At 45.0% G+C, this 24179-nt stretch overlaps 2 protein-coding genes across 2 annotated transcripts in view; one reads left to right on the top strand and one right to left on the bottom strand.

Moving 5' to 3' along the window:
- Positions 1-7722, top strand: part of T265_05702 (hypothetical protein) — a gene marked incomplete at both ends in the record, with an annotated part of 15450 nt that extends 7728 nt beyond the window's left edge. Inside the window, one exon of the mRNA XM_009170771.1 lies at positions 7323-7722. Within this exon, the coding sequence (XP_009169035.1) occupies positions 7323-7722 (400 nt within the window). The remainder of the gene's footprint in view (positions 1-7322) is intronic.
- Positions 1-24179, bottom strand: part of T265_05701 (hypothetical protein) — a gene marked incomplete at both ends in the record, with an annotated part of 91863 nt that overhangs the window by 32949 nt on the left and 34735 nt on the right. Inside the window, 5 exons of the mRNA XM_009170770.1 lie at positions 4925-5087; positions 6062-6121; positions 15838-15971; positions 23355-23419; positions 23627-23816. Coding sequence (XP_009169034.1) covers positions 4925-5087; positions 6062-6121; positions 15838-15971; positions 23355-23419; positions 23627-23816 — 612 coding nt within the window. The remainder of the gene's footprint in view (positions 1-4924; positions 5088-6061; positions 6122-15837; positions 15972-23354; positions 23420-23626; positions 23817-24179) is intronic.

The following is a 24179-nucleotide window of genomic DNA, read 5'->3' as shown; positions in this document are numbered from 1 at the left end:
CATCGATGGTCAAACACTGAAAGACTTTTTACGTCCTCGACGCGCAGCGGCCAGGTTCCTGATCCATATAGTAGTATGGAGCGCACCGCAGCATTGTAAACTCGACCCTTGAGAGAGAAGCTGATGTCACGCCTACGCCACAGGTGGCGTTACAACCGTTACAACAATTGGCGAACGGGAACCCACGATGTCAATCGGATTTGATCAGCACCGAGAACTATTGCAGCAGCAACAAAAGCAGTTTGAAGAAGCGTCACTGAAGCTCATTGAATCACTGACTCAGAAACTGCATATCCAGACAGCAGCCGTCAGTACTCGTGGGTCTCCTGTTTCCTCAGCTGACGCAGCCGCGGCCTCAATTACGGAGTTCACTTTCGACCCTCTTTCTGGTCACACTTTTGACTTTTGCGTGTTAAAGAGAACAAACCGGCCAACCGAGTCGAATGCGTCTTTGAAACTCAGGGATTCTAAAATTGTGGCTCCTCTGTACGTATGGTGTTGTTCTAGCACCTGAGAGGGTGTTAAGATCTTGGAAACGCGACCCCTACCACGACGCCAATCTGCTTGCTGCTCTCAAGTCAGTATCTCCCGATCAATCATAAGACAACGAGGCACAAGTGACGCCAACAATCCTGTTATGACCGAGTTCAAAGTGACCCACCTTTGGTAACCGCACTCGTTACGAGTTCCGTTTTTGAAAATGGACACTAGTAATGATCCTCCCCAATTATCGGGGACAGTGTCTTTCACTCAAATGCATGCATACATGTCAGATAAGCGCTGGCTAAGGACTTCATCTCCATCTTTGAACCATGCTGATGGAGGGTCATCCGGATCAGAAGCCCGGTGGTACAACCATAAACCTCTGAGACCGTAGGGGTTCCACGTTCACCGTCCAGGGTTCCACATCAGCCTTAGGCTCCAGATAAGTGGCAGTCGGTGGCTACGAGAATTGCTGCGTAAGGCTCAACTGTCGAAGGGTGCTTCTTTATTCAAGATGACCGCTTCATTCTGATCCTCGATGGCGTCGCTGACAGGTTTTTAGGGACCGGTCACCCAAATCAACTGAAATAATCTTCAAGGTTTCCAAGTCTCTTTTACTTCCAATCTCCAAACATTCCAGGCTTTATGTACCTCCTCCATTTCCTTAGCATTCGGATTTCATTAGGCTTCACGTCGGCTGGCAAGCTCACTGCTAGTTGACGTCTGATCATTAGTCGGACCAACTTACGTTTTGGATCGGCTGGGATATTTCTCCAAGATACAAGCAGTTCTACTGTTTGGTTTGATATTCAGTGGTGGAGTGGGTCTGATGGCACTGTACCACAAGCAAAACTCCTAACACCGTGTAAAGGCGTGATGTTTCACTAGAGGCTAAAAGCCCAGACGACTTTGTGGGTGGTGGTGACATGAACGCTCAGGAAGGTAGACGAAACGCTGCTGAGGCTCAATTGAGTGATCACCTTGGGTTGGATACGAGATGCGCAGAAAACAAGTAGCGTCTGTTTCAAGCATATAACAATCACGGACTGTTTCCGAAACGACGGAAATCGCTCGACAAAGTGGTGCCCGACAACAAATCAATCTTGGATGCACGTCTACTATATGACCATCATTTGTCGGTGGTGAGAGTCAATCGCTGTTTTCTGTCATTACGGGACACCCCCGTGGACCCCGATTACACATTGCCGCTGTCGCTTTTCAGGTCTACGGTAAACGAGCACACCACGCCCCGCCATTGAGAAGTGAGTGAACCCGGGAATCGTAAGACTTCGGAGAAAGGTATGAAAAAACATTATGAATTTAAGTGATGTTGACGTAGTCCGCCTTCAAGGATGGGATTATCCCTGCAGTTTGTTGAAGACATTGGAAAAATGGCGGCTAATCGATGTCATTGGCCTTTGTGCTGTCAGTTTTTTTTCCAAACTGCCTGAGTGAGCACTCAGAGCACTCTCAAAATGCTTGCAATGGGTCAGCACTCACCCATCTTCTTCAAATACAATTAAATAAACCTTGTGGTTGTACCGCAGAGAAGCATGTGTCAACAGTGATGAAAACTTTCCCGATAGGGCATGAGCGACCGGGCAGTAAATTTACGATTCACGCCTTTAACCCTGATCTTACTCGTTCTCAGATAACATTGGCACGGCGAATTCACAATCCGTCACCAGTAAACACCAACTTTAGCCTGCTCACGCTACCTCCGTTTTCAGCAAACTGCTTGATCCGACCAACTTTCATTACTACATTTCTCATCGCCTGCTTCTTCTTTCGTCCGTAGTATAAGTTCGAAACATGTACATGCTCACCACTTGTACTCCCGCGTCCAAAACTTCATTGTTTCGCGCTCTATTCAATCTTGCTAATTTTATTGTCCAAACACCAATCCACATAGGTCAACACACTGGTTCACATTGGACTTTCGAAACCCGAAATACGCCAGCAAGATAATGCGTCTGTTTTGGCACTCGGATTCTGCAGTCTCTGAGGATAAACTAAGTCAACGTCCGGTCAAGCAGGTTTCGTTATTACATTGAATGAAAGAGCCAAATAGGCTTCAATCCCAATCGACAGTCATCCAAGCGCCATTAATAATAACAATGTCATAAAAGGGATTCAGCTGGGTTCCAGTTAAGTCTCCCATCAAAATTGAATTGGTAAACAATCAGTTTGTTTAGCTAATTTCGTGCACTTTCGATTTACGTTTGTAAAAAAACTCAGAAGACTGGGCCTACCTAATGAGCCCTAAGAAGGGCAGAACCGGTCATGAGGTGTCGAAGTTTTCAGTCACCTTGTGAGTAGTGCGCTACGTCTACAGAATGTATCGCGATATCTCGAGTATCGTACCAACTGGTGGCGGCTGGTGTAGCACATTCAATTTCTCAAGAACATCATAAAGGACTGATTCAGATGGGTTAAAGGTGAACCTACTGTCAAGACCGAATTCGTATGCAAATGAGTACATTTCAATAATAATAATAATAATACTTGTTCAGCTGTAACATTCTTTCGGTGCCTGGCTGCTGTGCCGCCCGAAGGAGGCACGACGAATTAGATAGTGTCAGGTTGCATGGACATAGAAAAGAGCAGTCGGGATTCAGAGGTTGGGTTACACTTAGGTGACTATGTATGATGGCTAGATAGCGTCCCAAAAGTCCCACGTCATTCGTCAGTTCAGCATTTGCTCGTACCGAATGCTCCTCTGAGACACTCAAGGAATCACTCTATTCATCGCGACAGGACATACTTTGCCGTCCATCCCAGTTGGANATGGTCGGTTGGCCGTTGGACACCAGAAACAAGGTCAAGAGCCATTTCTGCATGGACAAAACCCCATCAGATAATGGGAGTGGGTTGTTCATTTCATGTCGATATAAGTTTCAAACTTCTGGGCTACAGACTCATTAGCTGGAGCTCCTCAACATCAACACAGGTACTGGTTCGTCAGCCGTCACCTGTTATTGATGGGGATTGTGTTCTAGACTGTCGTCAATGATGAACAAACTGCGGACTTTGATCAAGGATTACTTATGCTAAGAATATCTATCTGGTTCGGTAGGTGTTACCATGCAAGTACAAATGAACTAAAATCACCGTCTACAATCCATACCTGCCAAACTAACCCAGCCGAAAATCTAGCCTTGCTACAGCGCTGAGTACAGTGTGCTCTGCCAATCGAACCCGGTGCGGCCACTTTGAACGTAACACGAAACACAGCATACTTTCTTGCTTACTATAGCTGTTCGGCGTTAGGTGTGTCATCCGAAGACAGTGAAGTAAGTCTTATTCTGAAACCTGAAAACACCACGAGTCTTAGCACAGACACTAAAGCTTGGGAAGAAAAGTACTGCTACACTTAGAGGACTTTCGGAAACATTCTGAACTTATTCACGTCGGATTCCTTCAGTGAAACCTATCGTTTCGGCTTGGGCACCAAGAGATAAAACTTGCCAACCCAATTCGGGGACAGAGACTCATGTCAGCTGTAATTTTAAACTTCACCAACACTGAAACTTTTTAGATATTTTTAGGCCTCCACTCAAATAAATAGAAAGGATTAAATATGTATTAGTGGTACGCTACCAAAGCGCCACGAATTTTTGAGAACGTCTCGGGCTGTTTTGAAAATTACAATACATAGGTTCACATTTTTTTAGAATATCTTAATGTGACTGTGGAATAAATTCCCACTTCTCTATTCCTGCTTTAATTAACTGTGTTTGGTATGGCCCTTAGTTCGTTCGCTGAGCCCAGCAATTTGATTGCAAGCATTTCATCAGCAATCATCAGTGCGTCGTTAGGGAACGGAGTGGAGCGTAGCGATAGGTCAGTGGCTGCGCGCTGAATAGTGGTGCGTGTGATTCAATATATGTGCTGCTAGCCGGGGTTATCCTCCGACTAGGACTTAGTATTATTTAGGGGTAGTTTTTAGGAGGCAGGTAAAAATAACAGGTGTGGTGTCGTAGATTCCGTCAACCCCGCAGGATATCTGCCAAGCTCTACAGGCAATACGCTAGACTCTTGTTCTTCGTGTCTAGCATGGCAGTCAGACTGACCGTCCACAGACGCCTGCAGTTAGACCGCCAAAAAGAAAGTCGAACTGCTTGGGTCCGTCTCCCTCCTTCGATCCTACGCCAGAGTGTTATTGCTGGTCCTGTGAGATAACAGCGCTGCGTTAGGAGATATATCCTTATTGGAACCGTCACAAGGTGTAGCACTAATCCCCAGAAAGGTCTATCATTACCAAAGTTTGAAAACTGTTCTGCCCATATTTTCGTAACAAAGCCATGAGACTTAGTGGGATTCATGAATTCAGAAATTTATGTAAAGCTTGTTATAAGACAGATGAATCATGAAGACATTGAAGACTGGGACATTCCTAAACGAAGGAACTTCGGCATTCAAAGGCATCGAAAGAACTTACTGGTTGCGTGAGGGAAGAGTCCTTTTCCAGATACTGGATAACACAATAAGCCAACTGGGCATGATAGACACTGACCGATTTGACTTTGTGCAGAGGGAGGAGAACTCGCATAAGGAACACTTTGTGTTCGTCTTTTAGAGGTAGAGCAAATCCGTTGATGATGCTGTGAACCGGTAGAAGGGGTTGTCAATGCAGTACATTTAATCGGACTGATTGTACACTATCTTGGTAGATAATTCTTAAAAACTGTTGGCAACATCATGGCTATTTATACCAGAATGAATGGAAATTCGACTGAAAGGAAGAGAAGGTCGTCAACGATAAGGTAACGCTAACTGTGCTAGTAATACATAATGCAACTACCATGGGGCACATCGTTTAACGGCATAAAACCTTGCGACAAAGCTCCGTATGGTAACCAGACCTTGGATACGAACGCTTCCTGTCGGTCAAGTGCGCAACCCCTACAGACATAGCGGCTGTCTGGTTGATTGCAAAAATGTCTCATAAAGTCATTTTCACCATGGTAATAAAACACTAGCACTACTAAACACTAGCACAAGTAGGGCAAAAAGCCGCAGCAAATGCATCATTAAATCATAACTCGTTCGCAAGCGTCTACATAAACTAATTCATAGATGAACTGCAATCCGACACCGATGTTCACTATTAGTGTTCCAACCAACTGTAACGACCTGTCAGTGTTTCAGACTTAGTGCTCCTTAGCTTCAGCTGTTCAGATGATGGCTAGAGTGCAAATTCAAAGAGACGGAACGCTACTGAACAATTAGCCAAATCGCGTACTCGAAACTGAACGATCAACGGATCCCGAAAATCCCCGCTAATTTTGGACGGTGATCCTGGGGTGCACCAAAAGTTCAACTCAGAATTACAGGTCTTTTACTAGCTGGAAATGGATAGTGCGAACAGTTAGGGAGTGAGCTTCATCATAACATCTGAATATAGTGAGGAGAACCTTAACCAAAAAGATGCTCACAATACACAATTACTGCTGTCAACTACTGCATGGAGAAAAATAACCTTGGATTCAGAAAAGCGTCAGCACAGTGCACGGTTATTACGGACATCCTTACTTTATCTACGTCTAACACAAGGAACCACGGAAGGAATACATACCTGCCAAGGATTTCCAACAGCTCCGCAATGCCGTTGTGACATTCAGTTTCGTAAATGAACCTTCCAATAGTAAACAGAAAAGAAATTCCATCACATCACTAACGAAAAGGTAACAAAGTAAAACGTTCGTCGTAGAGCCCGAGATAAAACAAAAACTACGGTCAGAGAGACCATAGGTACACAAATCAAATGGTTAGCTGTTGGATGGAACATTTGCTAATGAAATTCAGTGCAACACAGCTGGAGTAAATAGGCTCTGCAAGCCAGCATGGGCAAATTCACAATATTTCAACAGACGGGGGGGATGGTATCGCGATATTTTACCGAACCATATAGAGTGATCGAACAAGTGGTCCGGTACATCATTTTGTACCGCAATCATATTGGACCTTCATATTAGAAACACAGTGTTATCCGTGGCTACTGATTTACTCACAGAGCTAGACAACCCGGCTGCAAACGTATCATCACCGGTCGGATGACATTATTGCGGGCGGATGTTGTGCATGTGTGGATTTACATATGTTCTATTTCAGCAGACCTCGGGCTCCTTTGTGTGGAGTTTCAGTTTGACATGGCGGGGGTGGAAATCCTGACAGTCAAAAACAGAAACAGCGACCATTCCTGAAAAACTATCTGCGGTAGCGTGCGGACTAATGATCAGGTAACACGAAAATGTAGTCTGCAAAATACAAGCCCACAGGTTTTTCTATAGAGGTGAATTCGGTACCAATACTCTGCTTTTTGAAATGTATCCCACGATGATCCCGACGACAAAACTGAACAAAAAGAAAGAACACATTTTTGAAGTCTTGTTGAGAAGACATTCCGACTGTTCATTATAAACTCTTGCACGACCATTGTGGGAATAGACAACAGATATGTTTACAAGCCCCATGAGTATCAATTCGGTCGAAGGCGTGATACCAGCATATGTTTGCCGGCGAAGTGTGGCACTTCACGCATTTGACGTGCTTTTACGGTGTGAGCATGTGTCTAGAGACCAGCCGCTCTTAATAACCAGACATCACGTCGATTGGATGGATATGTCGCGTACGGGTCACGGAATAAACGGAGGCAGAATGTAAGCCAATCTGAATCGAGCATATGTAGGTCGACGGCTTTCTCCCCCTCAGGTTTCTAGCGCGACCTTGCGGGGTATTATGTGATAACCCTATAAATACAGCTTTAATAATCTTCCTTTGTCTCCATAAAACGCCGTCTGAAGCTATCGTGTCTTTTGCTATACCATATTGGGCAGAGCAGGAAGCCATGAACCGACAAAGAAATTGCACTGCCGTCAGCAAGCTACAATAATTGCAACAAAACGAACCTACGATGTCAATTTCGGCAGAGCAACTCCAAGTAATTTTCAGCAACAAAAACAGTTCGAAGAAGCTCAACTGAGGCTTGCTGAGTCTCTGATACGCAGTATGTCCGCGGAAGCGACAAAAACGGTTGGACCTCCGACTTCTTCGACAGATGCTGTTGCCAGCTGGATTATTGAATTCAACTTCGACGCTGAGTCCGGACGGACTTTCGAAAGTTGGTTGAAGAAATATGAGGACATGCTGAAACCACCGGTAATTCCCATCATATTTGAACGTTTCGAGGTGGATAGAAGGGTTACCAATTCTTTGATCATATCAGGGATACAGTAGGTTAATGTTTAAGTAGAAATTGCAGAGAACGCTATTATTTTGCCAGTCCTCATGAAGGTGCACGAAAGTACGGTTCAAAAACTAATGACTTCACTTGCAGAACGAAATCCTCATTGAAAATTCCGAAATCTTAAACTGCCCACTAACGATAGTGTCAAAAGTGCCCAGAAGAGCAGCTTGTTCGAACACCAAAATTTTCTATAAAAAAGGGAAAATGAAAGCGCAGCCGTGGATGTGACTGGTGGTGTGCAGTCAGTTACCTCCCTGAATGTCTGGCTGAGGTGCGTACACCTGGGACCCACGGAAGACTAAGTATTGTGACGCTGGAGTAAAGTCAAAAGAGGACAGCAAAGAAAGATAGGAAGCGCGTGCGGTCGCATTTCTCCGCTTATGCGTCCTGCTGTAAGCAGCGAGTTAGGCAACCTACCGTATGTTATCACGGAACGGTCGGCATAGCTTAGAGTTTTTTTTATTTTGCGGTCGTACGTGGGGTGAGATACTTTCAGAGAACAGCTGAAAAGGCCTACATATGCTAGTGAAACCTAAACGCACCGGTGCTTCAAAAGTTCAAGTTGTCACCAATAGGCTTGATCAATGTAACTGGCCGACTGTCGCATTCTGATCCTCAAGACAGTACAGAAATCCTGTCACCCGCTGAATACGGAAACATCCAAATTCTCCGTACTAGCATGTTCTTTCCATTTTTCTCTATCAAATCCTCGTAATTGATAGCAACGGTTTATAACTCGATATAAATGGATCATTGACTAGACGACTGTGGTCGAAAAGTTCGAGCTTTTTGGCTAAGTTCTAACAAGATTGCCGAACAAACATGGTTAGGATGAGTCGAAAGAGTGGAATTCTCCGCATAACGATGCATAAGACTACGTGGTGCTTTTAGGCCACTATTGACCAGAAATGACCCTATTCAGTCTGAAGATAGTAATGGATAAGGACGAGGCTCTTCGGACAATTAGCCACAGATCATTTGTTGTCCAAACTGTATCGTTGTACGTCTGATGCGCTGCTCAAAATTATCAACTTTCATGGTGTTTCGAAGCAGTCTGATCCTAGGAGAAAAACGGCAGTATCTCTGTTTCAGTTATCGCCGCGTCCCAATATGAGTACCAATTTTCGCCCATACTAAGCAGTTTATTTGGTTTCCCGTCTAATTGTACGCGTTCCCGAATATCCCCGAGCAAGTATGAAATGAAACATTCTCCCTTTCAGATGAGAAAAGCTTAAAATACATATTTGGATGATTCCGGATGATGATTCACGTTTCAAAAATTTCGAAATCAATTTAAGACAGACACTTTCGCTACCTTCACATTTACTCACCACATGGGTCAAGGTTAATCTTAATCCGCATTTCGGATGTCCCCTGTCGGATGAAGCTACACGCACCTCAATTTTTCAATTCAGTCTTGCTAGGAATGTTGAACACATACTGACAGAAAGGATGGCGAACTTCGGAAGCAATCAGTCGTGGGTTCAACGTCATTTCAGGTCCCAAGAAACACCTCAACCGTTGATTCTAGGCATCACAAACAGCACCAAGATTATTTTACCACGTGGCGGGGTCGCCGTGCACCACACCCGTAAAAACAAACCGTCTCCGATAACCTCCGAGAATTTTGACGTGACAGAATATAAAGCCGATCCATTAGTTTCCGCATCCCACAACCCTCAGCCTATTGCTCTTTGTTTTCATACTTCCACCTACGCATGTGAACAGCCATAAAAGGTTTATCTCATTGCACTAAAAGAACGCCATGTCCAATATCAAGATGATTACCAACAAGAACAACGTATCAAACGATTCAAATGTGGAAGAGATGTTCTCCATCGTGATACTGAAGACTGAGATGCAACCTTCCGTCTTCTCCCTGAAGGTACACGTGACAATCTAATAGTAAAAACGAGAATTCCTTTTCACGTATCAAATCGGAATAACTGTTCTACTACACCGAAGATCAATCAGTTTACCCCCAATATTATGATTTGTGGCGGATAACATTCGTAAAGGCATCAAGAATAAGTCAACGTGGGAAGAGGCGCACACATTGTTACGTCCTCCGACTCACGCTTTTTGGATTCGAATGCGACTCATGTCCTACACCGTTAACAATAACATTGTCATGTGGTTATCTGACGGTTTGGGCACTGCAAAGAGCGCACCGAGGTTTGTCAACTGCTCAATGGCAGTGCTACGCACATCCCGTGAAAAAATGCATACATATATGCGTGGTAGAGTCATTGCAGCACAAAGCCGCTTCGTGATATTCTTCCCAGGTGCATCCACACCTGAGGGTACACTATGATCATTGTAGATAAAAAAATTTCCACGGATATAGCACTTGCTACAATGCATAAACTCACTCCAGGGTAAAATGAAACACACTTACGAAAGGAAATTACATACCAGATCGATCGGATGGACCAGTCGCTCCCTCAACGGCGCTCGTGCATCCGAGCTATTGCCACTATTGTAGCAGCTAAGACCATTGTACGACAAGAACAAGGTTCTTACAGCTGATAACAATGATGGTGATGAAGCGTGACGTTCGGGTTCGATTCCAGTCAAACCTGCAGCAGCATTTTACACTTCACAGGTACGGACCTCACACAAAAGGTTGAAAGAACAGAGAAAGAAGCAAATCCGTGAAAACCAAGCTGGATTCCGTCCTGCAAGATCGATCAGATCTTCACACTCCGACAAATTCTGGAACAGCGACACGGCTTCCAGCAGCCATGAAAGCTGCCTTTGGCTCTGTGGACCGTCAGGCACTACGGCAGTGTCTGTGGGGCATAGGTGTCCCCCATAAATTCTTGACCCTCCTTAAGGCGCTGTATGCTAACTCCCGCGGCCGTGTGAAGGTCTACGGGAAGCTCTCGCCTAAGTTCGCCACATCACGTGGTGTCCGACATGGCTGCCCTCTTTCACCTTTCCTCTTCAACTTCGTCATTGATGCGATCATGGAAGACTCACTACCAGCCTCTAATGTCTGTGGGGTCGAAGTGCTCCCGGGGCGTCCGCTCACATATATCGAGTACGCAGGTCATATAGCTCTTCTGGGATCTGACCTCGTGGTAATGCAAACAATATTAATTACTCTAAATAATTCCGCCTCACGGTTCGGCATGCGCTTCACACCTGATAAGTGTAAAGTGCTACTGCAAGACTGGGTGGGCTCGAACCTTCGCACCATGCTTGCGGATGAACCGATTGAGGTAGTAGACAAATTCGTCTTCCTGGGCAGCTGAATCAGTCCCGGTGGTCTCACGAAAGATGAAATTTTCATCCGGATTGGGAAGGCCAGGGCAGCTTTTGCGAACCTACGCCACCTGTGGCATAGGCGTGACACCAGCTTCTCTGTCAAGGGTCGATTTACAATGTTGCGGTGCGCTCCATATTAGTATATGGATCAGAAACCTGGCCGCTGCGCGCCGAGGACGTCAAAAGACTTTCAGTATTTGACCATCGATGTCTTCGGAGCATTGCCCCAAATCTGGTAGGAACACCGGATCAGCAATCCTGAAGTACGTCGAATGGTATTCGGGAGAAATAATTCACCCTCGATAGATGAACTGATCACACTGCATCGGTTGCGCTGGCTTGGTCACGTGCTGCGTATGCCAGTCGACCGACTTAATCGAAGGGCTCTTTTCGCACAACCACGTGAAGGGTGCAAGGGAGGCCAGAGGCGGTCAAACAATGACTGGGCAGTGAAGTATAAAAACCACTACTAGGAAACTCAGCTGCGCTGGTCACGCCGTCTTCCTGAATGCGGACACCGAGATGGAACATACCAAGCGTTAGAGACATTGTCAGATATGACCCAGTCGCGCCCTCAATGACGCTCATGCATCCAAGCAATTGCCTTCAATATATATAGCTCCCCTTCCAATCCCCCCACTAAACAGTCCACCTACAGTGCTGTATTCACGCACTAATGTATCAGCTCCCGCGTCCAATGCGCGGCTACCTAACCCACCTCCCCGAATCACCGGTGAACGAAACTGTGACAGCTACAGCCACTGTGTGACAAGTACGCAGTTATTACAGCTGACAATGATGATGATGATCCGACTGTGCAACAAAATTATTTACTTTATCCAAAACAGTTTGCATTTCCAAAAGGTGTATCTGTCAACATTGATGTAGTAACGGTATTTTTCTCAGCTTAGTTCTTGGTCTAAGCTTCCAAGCTAGCGTTCACGCCAAAACAGCCACAGGTGCACAAGGTACATTAACGCCCTAAACGAAATAAGGAATACTTGCACAGCGCTCCATATATATAGCGTAGGCGGCAATAACTTTTTGGAAATTCTGACGCGTTCTAGATGCGCCAGTAGCAACCGGCATTCGGCCAATACTGAGTCGTGATTGGCTGCTGGGTCCAGAGTTTCGACCAATCAGATCTCGGTTTGATGACGAACGGGCAAGCGTCCCGAATTTTCGGCAAATCTTGCGTGGGGTGGGCTTCTCGGCCGTATCAGCACCTGACTGCGAGCGATAAAGCAGGATCCCTGTGGAATTCCGCCTTAAAATTAGGAATCCGATGTGCCCGACCATTGCTTCGGAGACACCGACGGTCAAACATATACAGCTTTCGTATGTCTTCCACGCGTAGAGGTCGTCTCTGATCCACAAAGCAGTATAGATAGAACTGCCGCAGCGTAAACTCTGTGCTAGACCGACTGACGTCATGTCGGCGCCATAGGTGTTTGAGGTTGGCAGGAGTTGTATTGACCTTCCAGGACTGAGAAGTAATCTAATTTCCAGTCACTCCACCGGGACTTATACAACTGTCCAGGCAAACAAATTTATCTACCATGTCGATTGACTCGTCTGCAAGCCTGTTGGTTGGGATTGATCTCAACTAGTTCTGTAGCAGCAATTTACACTTTGCAGGTACGAAGCGCATGCCAGTCCGTGCGGCAAATGAACTTAGGTTATCAAGAACGTTTGAGCCGCTCTCTACAGTGCTTCAAACAGCAACTCAGCTGCCAACCTGCTACCTCCGACCCAGAATCTCGGCTTTCAACGGAAAGGTGAACCATGAATATGGAAGAGCCTTCAGTCTGAGAAGTGTCCGAGTGTATTTCCTACTCAAGCATCACCCTGCTGTTGGTCGCAACGACCTTCCACCTGCTCTTTTCAAGGAGGCCGGTGGGCTTCCCAGCCAGTGCCTGTCTAGCCTATTTGGGTCTATCTGGGAGGAAGAGACCGTCCCAGAAAACTGGAGTGAATCGATTGTAGGGCCCATTTTCAAAAATGACACTCGCACTGAATGTAGTAACCAGAGAGGTTTACTTTGCCTCCTGTTGTGACGAGGCTCCTGGGGTCACTGATTTTTCGTCGTTCTATGGTGGCACGCAAAACCTCGACACATGAGAATCAAGCGATATTTCGACCGCATGGAGGCATCGTTGATCACATCTTCACACTCGGTGAATGTGGGAAATCACCGTCGAAGCGCTACATTCTGTTGGAATTTTCGCCTTTTTCCAGACGCTTTCTAATAGGGTTGTTAGGTTAGCTACGACCAATTCGTCTCATTCTTTGAAGATTGTAGGGTACAAACCGGCTGGTGCATGTGCTTTATTGCGTTAAAACAATGAGATCGCACGCTGTACTTCTGTCATCAAAGGCTGACTGATGTCCACTCAGATTCAGTTAATCCTTCCAGAGCGTGAATTGATGGGGTCCGAATGAACCTTTCTGTAATCACTACACTGTTCAAGATGATGTTGCTATGAATGGACTGAAGTTTAATAATTTTGGGAAATCATTTCACTGACACCTACTCTTCTCCGACAAGTTGAATGAACGAGCTGGGACAGGATAGGATTGTTCACCATTGCAAAAGCCTTCCCACATCTCAGGCTTTTGCGATCCACCAAAGCACTGCGCCAATCCTAAGGCTCTTGATTATTCGGCGTTCGAGGAATCTACGCGCACCATCACGAAAGTTTGTTGTCGGCATAGTTTTCCTGGCTTCATTCAGGGCTGTTGATCGTGACGAGATCCAGTATTTAATGAGGCGAGCTAGCACCTTCGTGCGGACGGTTTCAAAGACCTGCGATCAGGGCATCTCACTTGTTCCCAGTCGTCATCCAAATCAGCATTGGGCCCATCGAGTTTTGGGAGTTTCTCAGCCAACTCAACTCGATATTGTAGAGATACAGAGACGTCTTGCGGGTGGTGAATTGAATGACACATTCTAGAAGGGGAAGCGAATAGATATGCGCGTCTGCACAACGCAGTGATCGGAGTCTACAGGTGTACTCCAAAATGAACGACAATCTTGTGTGGAAGCTCTCGATAAACAACTGATTGCCATGTGGTCCGAATGAGCCCACGGCCGGCTTACAGTTGGTGGTTTCCAAATCACACCATGTGAACGCATGTGCCGGCTAGAAACAAACGATGCTCAGAAAATAATTGAAGTCACCGTTATCTATACGTTGAGCGCTAACCCTGGATCAGCCGCCGAAACAGGCTTCATCAGGAATTAGTCAGCCAATAAGAGCATTCATGTCACCTGCCAGGAGCTACTGCATCAGAAAAACCCGAAGAGTAAGGTGCGAGTAATTTGAGATGCATCACCGAACTCGGGTCTTGTATGCGTGTCTACGAGACAGAACAAAAATCAGTCGAAGGAGAAAACTTGTGAGCAAGAGCTACCTGCGGCCCAGTTTGACACAGAGCATGGAGGTTGAGAACAGAAATGTGAAACAGATTGCTGGGATTTAATCGGATTAATTTTTATTCATTTCACTAGCGAGAAGCCCAGATACTGGTCTAGTCTAGTCGTTCAGCTATAGCACCCCGTCGGTGCCTAGTTGCCATGCTACCCGAAGGAAGCACGAGGGCTGCGATATTGCCAAGTTGCCCAAGCCTAAATAGGGAAAGTCGAGAGAAAGATGTCGGGTTCGAACCACAGACCTTCCGGTCAGTAAATGCGCACTCTAACCACTTGGACCGTCTCGACCTCGATGCCCAGATACGGTGCAACGTTTAGGTGATTGACAACTAACTGCGTGTTACTAACTGTGTTACAGACGTGTGGGACGGAGTCAGTGAACGTTTTGGCCGCAACAAATGCCATATGTCGAAGTATGCTTACCTGTGGGCGAGTGCATGTCAGTTTGGGCTCCGGAATCGGTGGATTCAATACTGTGGCGGACAACTAGTGGATTTATTACCACAAGTCCTTAAAGCGACAACTCGATTAGTTCAGAACTTTCTTCCACATGACTGCCATTGTTTGCATGATGGGAAGTATACCGAGAGCTTTTTGAACGCAATGATATCCAGTGATGGATAAAGGGCCCAGGCAAGGAACACGCCAATCAACAGAGCACAAAATTATGTACTACAAAAGTACGAATATGTGCAGACGAAACACGAATTTAGATAGATATAAAAAATTTCCTACTTCGAATCTAATTGGACCGAGACACTAAGATAGTTATCCGTTTTGTAGAGACAATTATGATAGCTCAGGTTTATATAAGCTTCTACTAACTAATGAAGACAACGTGGATTCCCAGACAAATCGGAAAACCGTTAACCATATTTCACCGAAGTCAAACTCTAAAATCAGGTGGTTCCGAAACGACGAAACATAGCTTGTTTCCATAGATTGCGATAGAGAGGGTCAGGAGACCAATTGTTTGAAGTATTCGGTCCATCTTCAAAGAAATGTAGGTGGTAAGCAGTATGTTTCAAAGTCTGTTGTTACCAGTAACATTATTTAACCATAGGGCGGTGATATAGTCTGCTCATACGAAGCATACTTAATGAACCAGCAAATGGAGAAAAGGAATAACGATGGGCTCCCAGTACATTCATAAGGTAGCTTATCCAGAATGAATGGTGAATAGGCAATGCTCATAGTTCCAATTAACAACAGCAAGTGGATGAGAGGGATGATGGTGAAAGCTGAAACCAATAAATCCGATACTAGAACGTTGTCGAACATCGTGGTTGAAACAGCATTTACTCGTTAACCAGCAAAAAGCATCAAAAACGAAAAAATATTTGTATATACGAGGTGAAGTACTCAGGGATTGGAAAAATAAGATGCCAGGAGGTGCACTCACTTGTAAAAAATATTGCTAAATTGCTTCCGAATAAAGGCTCGGAGACCAAGAAACTTTCCGTAAACGCGATGCAATATAGTTTTCACCAAATCCCGCTCTCGGGGATCTTCGCTGTCAAAGAGTTCAAGAAGCTGCTCGAAAAGGACAAAAAAAGGGAAAAATGAGTGTGCGAAAAGTCGAAAATATGCTTGTAAACTTGGCACGATGTCACCGGTTTACAACTATACCCATCAACAAGGCATAGCCCTGATTTGAAGAGAATTCCGATTTACTGCGAATACTCCACAGACTTACACAGCTATCCGATCGGACATGTTAGCACGTGAACCAAACGCAAACACAACACTCAGAAGGACCTAAAAGACCTCATTATACGAGAGACGTTCTCGCAGTGTAACGAGAATAAAGTGCGTTTGAGAAATCAGTGAGACTGCACTCGCAATATTAGGAACCACAAAATCAATGTAAACATACATTAATCAATCGAACAATCTGTTTCCAAAAGTACATCACTACTTGTCAAATCGAGAACGGCTGAGAAGAAATAAGGCCTGAGAACGAATAAATGAAGAACTGTTCGGTCAGCCCTCAACTCTAACAGTGTCATTAGCACCAACAGCTAATTGAAATGGAACGTAAGCAGTTCCATTCCATCCGCAGGAAATGCATTCAAAGGATTCGAGAAACAAGGCACGTTTGAATCCGCTCACCATCCATGCTCAAGGACGACAGAGAAGCCCGCGTGTTTTGGATTACAATTTTAATGCACAGCATGTTAAGAGTGTCGGATGCCAGAGGAATGACAGTTTTCAACTTGCTGGGTCTCCTATGTTGGTCCTTGGCTTCCGGTTCCGCCCACCATGGTATATCAGAAGGCATGGTACCTTGAGATTGTCTTTAATGAAGACAGAGTAAGATTGCTGCAGCTGTATTTATAGGGTGAATAAAGTGACCACAGAAGTTTCCACAAAGCCACATTAGAATACTCATGAAACGGCGAGCTGAAAGTGCTTCATTCTGATTGGCCCATGATTTTTACCAATAAGGGCACTTCTTTTCGGAACAGTTTTGGAAACAATGGACAAGTTCCACAGCTGGTTCACGACACATGCATCCAGCGAACGTGATGTACTGTTAGTTCCAGCGGCTAGCTTGCGGATACAACTGCTATTCTGAAAAAGTCGCTAGAATAGAGACATCAGTCTAAAAGTGATTGGTGGCAAGTGAGATTTGAGAATTTTCGATGGATATTTTGTCCCGTAAAAGAAACCGATTTATGCTGAAAAGCCGAGAATAACTGTGAAACTGTCTCATTCTTACTGGGTTTCACCGGTGGTGCGCATCTCACGAAAATCCTTGGGGCAGCAACCAAGCACAGAAGCCTCAGCTAGGGAACTGAGGGTCGTAAACACAGAGGCGCAACTGACTGCGGCAGTTGATGAATCATCCGAAGTTGCTGTCCATAGCGTTTGGAAAGCGGAAATGACGTATGCTCAAACACAGTGCTTGAATTCTGTGTTGGAGCTTACGAGATGCAGCTAACGTTCAATGCACTGCTTATTATTCATGACTGATGCATGAGTTGCGCCGAATTCTGAGTGTGAGTATATCACACTGGTGACCACTCGCCCATAACCGGACGATTAAGTGTTCAGACAACTAGCCAGGAGATTGTCAGTTCGAAACTCCCTGGAGGTCCGTACGATGCACACGGCTGACAATCTCCAACAAGAATGAAGCAGCCGTACAGTGACTCAGCTTTCGCGCATAGCCTTGCTTCAATTACAGGACGAAGCCTTCATTGTTAATTGTGGTTGTCCTGTAATTATAACATGCGCTGTGAGGGCTCAGCTACGCGTAAGAACGGGTCGCAGCAGGTCATGGATACATTGACCACTGACTTGACTTGGAAGCGGAGTTTGGCTCAGTCGGCAATTTTATGACATTGTCAAATCAAGCGGAGACAGTACCGAACTCTTCATTTCGCTTCTTCATTCTCTAAGCTCCATCATCCGTGGACGCATAAAAGTTAACGCAGAATACACTCCTGATTTTCACCAAAAAGGAACATTCCTTTCTCACTTTTTTTCACCTTCGTGGTTCAGTGCTTAAAGCGTGAACTCACTCACCGGAAGACCTGTGATTCGAACCCAACCGCAGTATTTTGGATGTTCCTGTCCAGGCTAGGTCAGCTTGGCAGGTTCGCAATCCTGTGCTTCATTCGGATGGTACGGAAGCTGGGCACCGAAACCTGAACGATTATTTTTATTTACTAATTATGAAGGAATCGCACAAACTGTCTATTGCCTCTAGAGTCGAGCTACTTCCCGGAGAGAACTGCGATGAACTGTAGTATGTGGAATATGTCATGGTGCTCGGTTCGCATTACGTCTAAATACCAGATACGTTAATAATCTAGATAACCGGAACACCGGTTTTGTGAGGCGCTTTGTCATCTAAATGCGCAGTGGATGGGTGCACAATTCGACCTGGTTTTTCTAGCCAAAACTTTGGAAGTAAATGCTAGGCCTATTTGAGTGGTTATATTGCTTTTGTTGGCGGTATTGCCGATGAAGCGAGGGCTGAAAATTGAGTATCTCGTCCGGCCTACTTCAGACCCAAACAATTTGTGGCACCGCCATAATAATAGCAGTTCAGAGCAGGAAGGAATGCATGATGCCACGGTGCGACCGGTGCTGTTGCACGAAAGTGAAGGATGGGCACTTGCGCGGGAGATGACGATCATCAATGTATAAGCAGCATAACATATTGTTGGGGATATCAATATCCCCCAGAAGATGACGATCATGTATAAGCAGCATAACATATTGTTGGGGATATCAATATCCCCCAGAAAACGCTGTTTTTATGTGTGCTAGCGAACTCCCTCCTTCTTCAAGGTCAAACTATGAAAAATCAATGGCCTATTGATACTCCAAGAAAACTTAAATCCGACCACGTACAGGATACCATTCTTTCCACTGACTTGGGTTCGGAAGCTCCGGGCATCGCCTGTTGATCGTGTGTTGTTGGATTATTAAAGTTTGTGTCCGAGGTTCTCGTCTTCTTACTATTCGCCGTGCTAGGAGTCTGTATCAAGCAACATAGCTGGGGATAGAGTATTGCCACAATCCGCATTATCATATTGTTTGCTCGCTGCGTGACCGAACCGTAACACTACGGCATACCGTTACTGTACCTCACCAATCTGCATCTAATTTTCAGATCAATCACTGGACAAATTTGGCGTGACCCACTGCCGAAAAATCATCGCAGCCAGTTGTAGCCTTTGTACAACTTTGTTTTTGCCTTTCAAATGCTTGCCATTGGCACAACCGCTTCATCGTTTGCCTTTCACTTTTTGGTGGACTATGTCGCCTCTTGTTTTCCCCCATCATGTATCTCATCTACCGCGAGGCAGCGACAGTGTAGCGAATCGAAAGGATTGTTTGTTTGGCGAAATTCGGTGCTTTCCTGCGTCCATGCATCTGTTACGGGAATTGGCGCGCTGCTCGCGTAATTAGCAACGTACACCTTAATGCTTCTACTTCAGATTCTATATTCATCCCGACTTGTCAAAGGATTTGATATTTGCACAGTCTCCATTTTCTCTATCCTTAGTTGCCTACTCGCTTGGTAAGTTGGGTGGTCTTCTGTCTAATCCTTTGTAGGGTATTTTATCGCAGACTCGGTGCACATGTTTTGGTGGTCACGGGAGCGTTCAACGTTTGAACTTCTTGTTCATCACTTTGCGGTAAGTTTACACTGGCTATTCATCATACGTGTAGGTAATGACCTGTTTCACCTCAGCTGTGGTATCCGGGACCTATATAGGATATGCTGTTGTCGCGCTACTTGTGGAAATAAATTCAATCTTTCTACACATGCGACGGCTATTGAAATGCCTCGAGTTTCCGAAAGACAGTCTGTTTTCCCAGTTTGTGAACTATGCCAATCTAGGTGAGCCACATTCAGCGCATTTCTATCATTGCTTTAGATTATTCCTTGGATGTGATTTGTGGGTATTTAACCTCCGATTGATCCAAGTTCTGTCTCATTCACTCAGTCGTTTTTCCTTGTCAGCTTTTTTTATCAACCTCACATTTACACTTCAACACAGGATTTGAAACGTTTCCATTAGCTGGGTATCATTTAGTATCAGATCATTTGTTATAAACCAGACGCAGTTTTTTTCATTGTGGTCTCGTATTAAGGGGGAGGAAAGGACTAAGTGCTGATGTGTTTACTACATCGGGTAGTCATTGGGTTTATCGCCGTTACGAAGTCTCTGATGTACAAACTGGACAGTCTAGGCTCTCATGGAGCCAATCTTAACTTGAAAGGTGTTCCCCAAATGACCTTAAAGTGGTCTAAAGACTCATGGACCTTTGGGCTGAGCTGATCGCGTGTTGACGGCAACGCTGCTGTGGGTTGCTGAATGTCACTTTAGTCCTGTATTTCTGAAGGGAAACATCGTTTTTGGCTAAACCATCATATCAAGCTCACGCACTTCAGTCTGGTATATTGATTGGCTCATCTGCTGGCATTTAGTTCGGATATGCTCTTGTTCAATCCTACAGGAGTGCTTTTCCCTTCGTAGATGTGAGGCACATACTTAGTCGTGCACCAGGGCCAGATGGATTGCCTTGTACTGTTTGCGTTTCTGTAGAGTGTGACGCAAGAAAAGCTCTACCATCCAGTGTCAACAAGCAAACTCCCTGGAAGCGTTCTGATCTCAGAAGCTTCGAAAGTTGCAGTTGACTGTTATGCATTGGAAGGTTCCATAGGTGAAGTGTTTGATTTTAATTGAACTACATCCGAACATGAGTGTCACTTATGTGCATCTTTCGCATTTGATAATGATACTTTACGCTACTTTTTAACCTTTCTTCGTCCCAAGGTACCTTCATTGTGTTCCGCTTCCTGGTCCTATGTTGGATGACGCGCTGGCTGGTATTGAACCGAGATCAAATCAGTTTACCTTATTACTGTCTTGGAACTACGTGTTTGGCACTGATCATGTTCATGAACATCGTTCTATTCATGCGCCTTGTCCAGTCGGACGTACTGAGCAGGGATTCGGCAGTTGGAGCAGCTACTTTGGTTGCTTCAACTCACGTGACTACTAATTCGACCAGTGCTTTCAAACGGAAGACTGTCCATCAGTCTCATGATTCCCAATCGGTCTCATTGTGTGCTTCTGATTGAACACCTACCTCAGAGGTGCTACCGTAAACTTTAGTTCCTGCTCTCTTTGCCTCTCTCTGTCTACCCTTCTCTTTACCCATATGAGGGTTACTGCTATCGGTTATCCGACAATTACCACCCCTGTTGGGCATTGGGGCCGATCTTTATGGGGTGTCTATTTCAGTAGAGCGGCTTTTTAATTTTTTGTTTATGACCAGTATTAGCCTTCTCTACAACGACGCACAGCTCTGGGACTACTCTTCTTGATTTCTGGCAAATGCATTTCTTCAGTATATTGTCTACTTTGAGGGATTACCTATTGTCCGGTTCAGTCAGGTCACTCATACTGTTTGGAAGATTTTTCCGTTTTGAATTTTTGTATTCCAACCAGTAAAATGTCATTTTTTGTAAATTCTGGTTCTTCTTTTATCAGGTTATTTCACGACTGGATACAACATTCTCTGGAAGCATCTGTAGTTAGGCTCTATGTTCTAACTTCGATTGTACCTGTTTGGATCGATAATAACTATGGTTCCTATGGATTGTATGGTGGGTACGCATCACAGTTGCTGTGACTAAATGGTTGGAATCACCGCATCGGATGGTGAATAGATGAGGCCGCTGTGTTCCCGAGATATCAGGGGTCTGTACGACAGCCTTACTTGTTTGACCACAGGCCCATCCAGACCCACGCGACAGTTAAGTGCAGGTTTATCTTCAGGACATCGTACAATGTATTCAGCACAGGAAACGTGGTGGGACCCGGAAGCCAAATGTGACGGAGCAGAGTGACTGCATACTTTTTTCTGCATTCATGTATCCGGACTGCACATCGACACAGACAATGTTTTCGTGATCTTTTCTGGTTAATACAAAGCGAGATGTTGTGAAACTGAACATGCACGACGTAAGCAAGAAGAACAAAGATAAAGAGGTCCCTGAGTAAGAGCGTGAGACTATTTCGTGTCAAAATTCATTGACTTATTTGGTCACGTGATCAGACCAAGAGTTTCAATGCGCGTTGGAACGTTTTCATAGTTCACATACCCTGGACGCAAATCGTCACTGCTTCAAATGATATCGAACAGACCCCCCGTAAATATATAGACATTTGGTAAAGTAGTCTTGAGTGCACTTTGTAGAGCATCGAAGCATCAGTATCAAGTTACCGTCTCTGATGATGATGATGATGATGATGATGATGATGCACTATTGAACTTAATCAACTCTATCAGCCAAGTTGGCGACCACTGCTTTTGCGCCAGGCTTCCTTGATCCTGTTGTTATCCCTTTCATTCTTTTACATTGCTGGTGTGCTGTATGCTTCATGTGTTTTGCTGTGCAACAGTGAGCCCCTCGCTCTCATGTGTCCGCGTGCCCGAACATCGTTTGCCTGGGCGAACCCTGATCTTCCAATTAGAACTGCGGTGGAAGAAAGCACCAGATAGAGATAACTGATGAACGTTTTACCAAGGATCTTGGCACGCCGGTGTATGGGATCTGCTAAGTGGGAGGCTAAAGACCTGGTTGACCCATGGTTATGGACTCTCCTTGACAGCAAAATTAGAAGGATGGAAATTTTATATTCAATCAGTCACTGCACTTGTTTGCTTTCTTTCGACATCACATTAGTCTTCTCTCAGGTTGCACTTCTCACTGTCGATGCCCAGGGACCGTGAAGATCTGGACCACTTTATACAGCTGGAAGATCGAACGCAGCAGTAAACAAAAACGAAGTATAATGCCTTTTGGTGAAGCGCTCAAACTCTACGTATAGCAGAAAGTGATGTCGGGAGTATGTAGTGGTATACAGCAGAGTACAATGGTACAGTGCCATTATACCTCTTCAACATGGGGAAGGCCTGGGAAAAACTCTCGGGCCCCGTAGCATTTGAACTCAAAAACAACCTTGATAAAAGTCGCCAGATAAATTTTCCATAGGCTGCCGCGAAACGAAACAACCGGAAGACTCAAATTAGAACAGACAAGTAACAAAGTCAGCAGCACCCAGACGATACAAGACTACCAACAGCCAATATCACTTCTGCCCCGCACCACTAACCTGATATATTCAGGTTTGATGATACAGCTTATTATGAAACACTGAAGTAAAACGTGGCTAAAACTATGAAAAGGAGTTAGTTGTTAAATCAAGTGGAAAAAAGGCGGAATATTGCTCAGCAATAAATTTACTGATTGCTGTCAAACTTTCCGAAAGCGATACAGTCAGGCTAATTGATCAAAGTACCCACTAAAAACCACTAAAACACGACTTATTAAGAGTGAGGCGATAAAAACTTGCCTGAAGCACAAATTTTGTATCAAAGTACCGTTTCGCGATGTTTGGTTGGAAGTTTGGGGATTCTAGGAATCGAAGCAGGAAGTCGTAAACCAACTATATGAAGTGGAGGGGAAAAACGTAAATAAGAACCAGTGGGTCAATAGTAGGAAATAACAACAAAACCAAGTTCCCAATGGTCAGATTGAGAAGGTACCCGTAAGTAGGTGTGATTAGACTTCAGTAAATTACGTAAAGCAATATCGTCTTCCTGTGTGTCTCCAAACAACAATCTATGTGGCAGAAAGCGTTCAGCTGTAGCACCCTTCCGGTGCCTAGCTGCCATGCCACCCGAAGGAAGCACGAGGGCTGGGGTACTGCCAGGTTGCCCAAGCCTAGACAGGGTAAGTCGAGTGGCGAAGGTCGGATTCGAACCACGGACCTTCCGGTCAGTAAATTCGCGCTCTAACCACTTGGCAGGCTCGAGAAGCAATGTTGGTAGTGCGACCAGTTGCTGAATTAGCCTAAACAATCGGGCCACTGGTTGACAGTCGGATTATCCCAATAGCTATCTATCTTCCTTAGGAAATCGTCAAACCATTGAGTGTTTGATGGGTCAAAGTTATCATGCGAAATAAAGCATTGTTGATGTGCTGGCAAATTGTCATTGACTGTGGTGGAACATGGTTTAACGACATGGCGAGTGGCTTTCACCACACGACCACATATATCATTAAAACGTTGTCAGGGTTCTCAATTGGACAAAATTAACCCGAAACATCGACATCCTGGAATTTTTACAAGTTTGGTTTATCAGAAAAATTAAATTTTGCCTATTTTTTAAGTGAAGCCTACTCCGTAGCCAGTCCGAAAGCGG

This window comes from Opisthorchis viverrini (genome assembly GCF_000715545.1).
Source record: "Opisthorchis viverrini unplaced genomic scaffold opera_v5_108, whole genome shotgun sequence".
Classification (NCBI taxonomy): domain Eukaryota; kingdom Metazoa; phylum Platyhelminthes; class Trematoda; order Opisthorchiida; family Opisthorchiidae; genus Opisthorchis; species Opisthorchis viverrini.
This window is presented reverse-complemented; position numbering and strand designations above follow the sequence as displayed.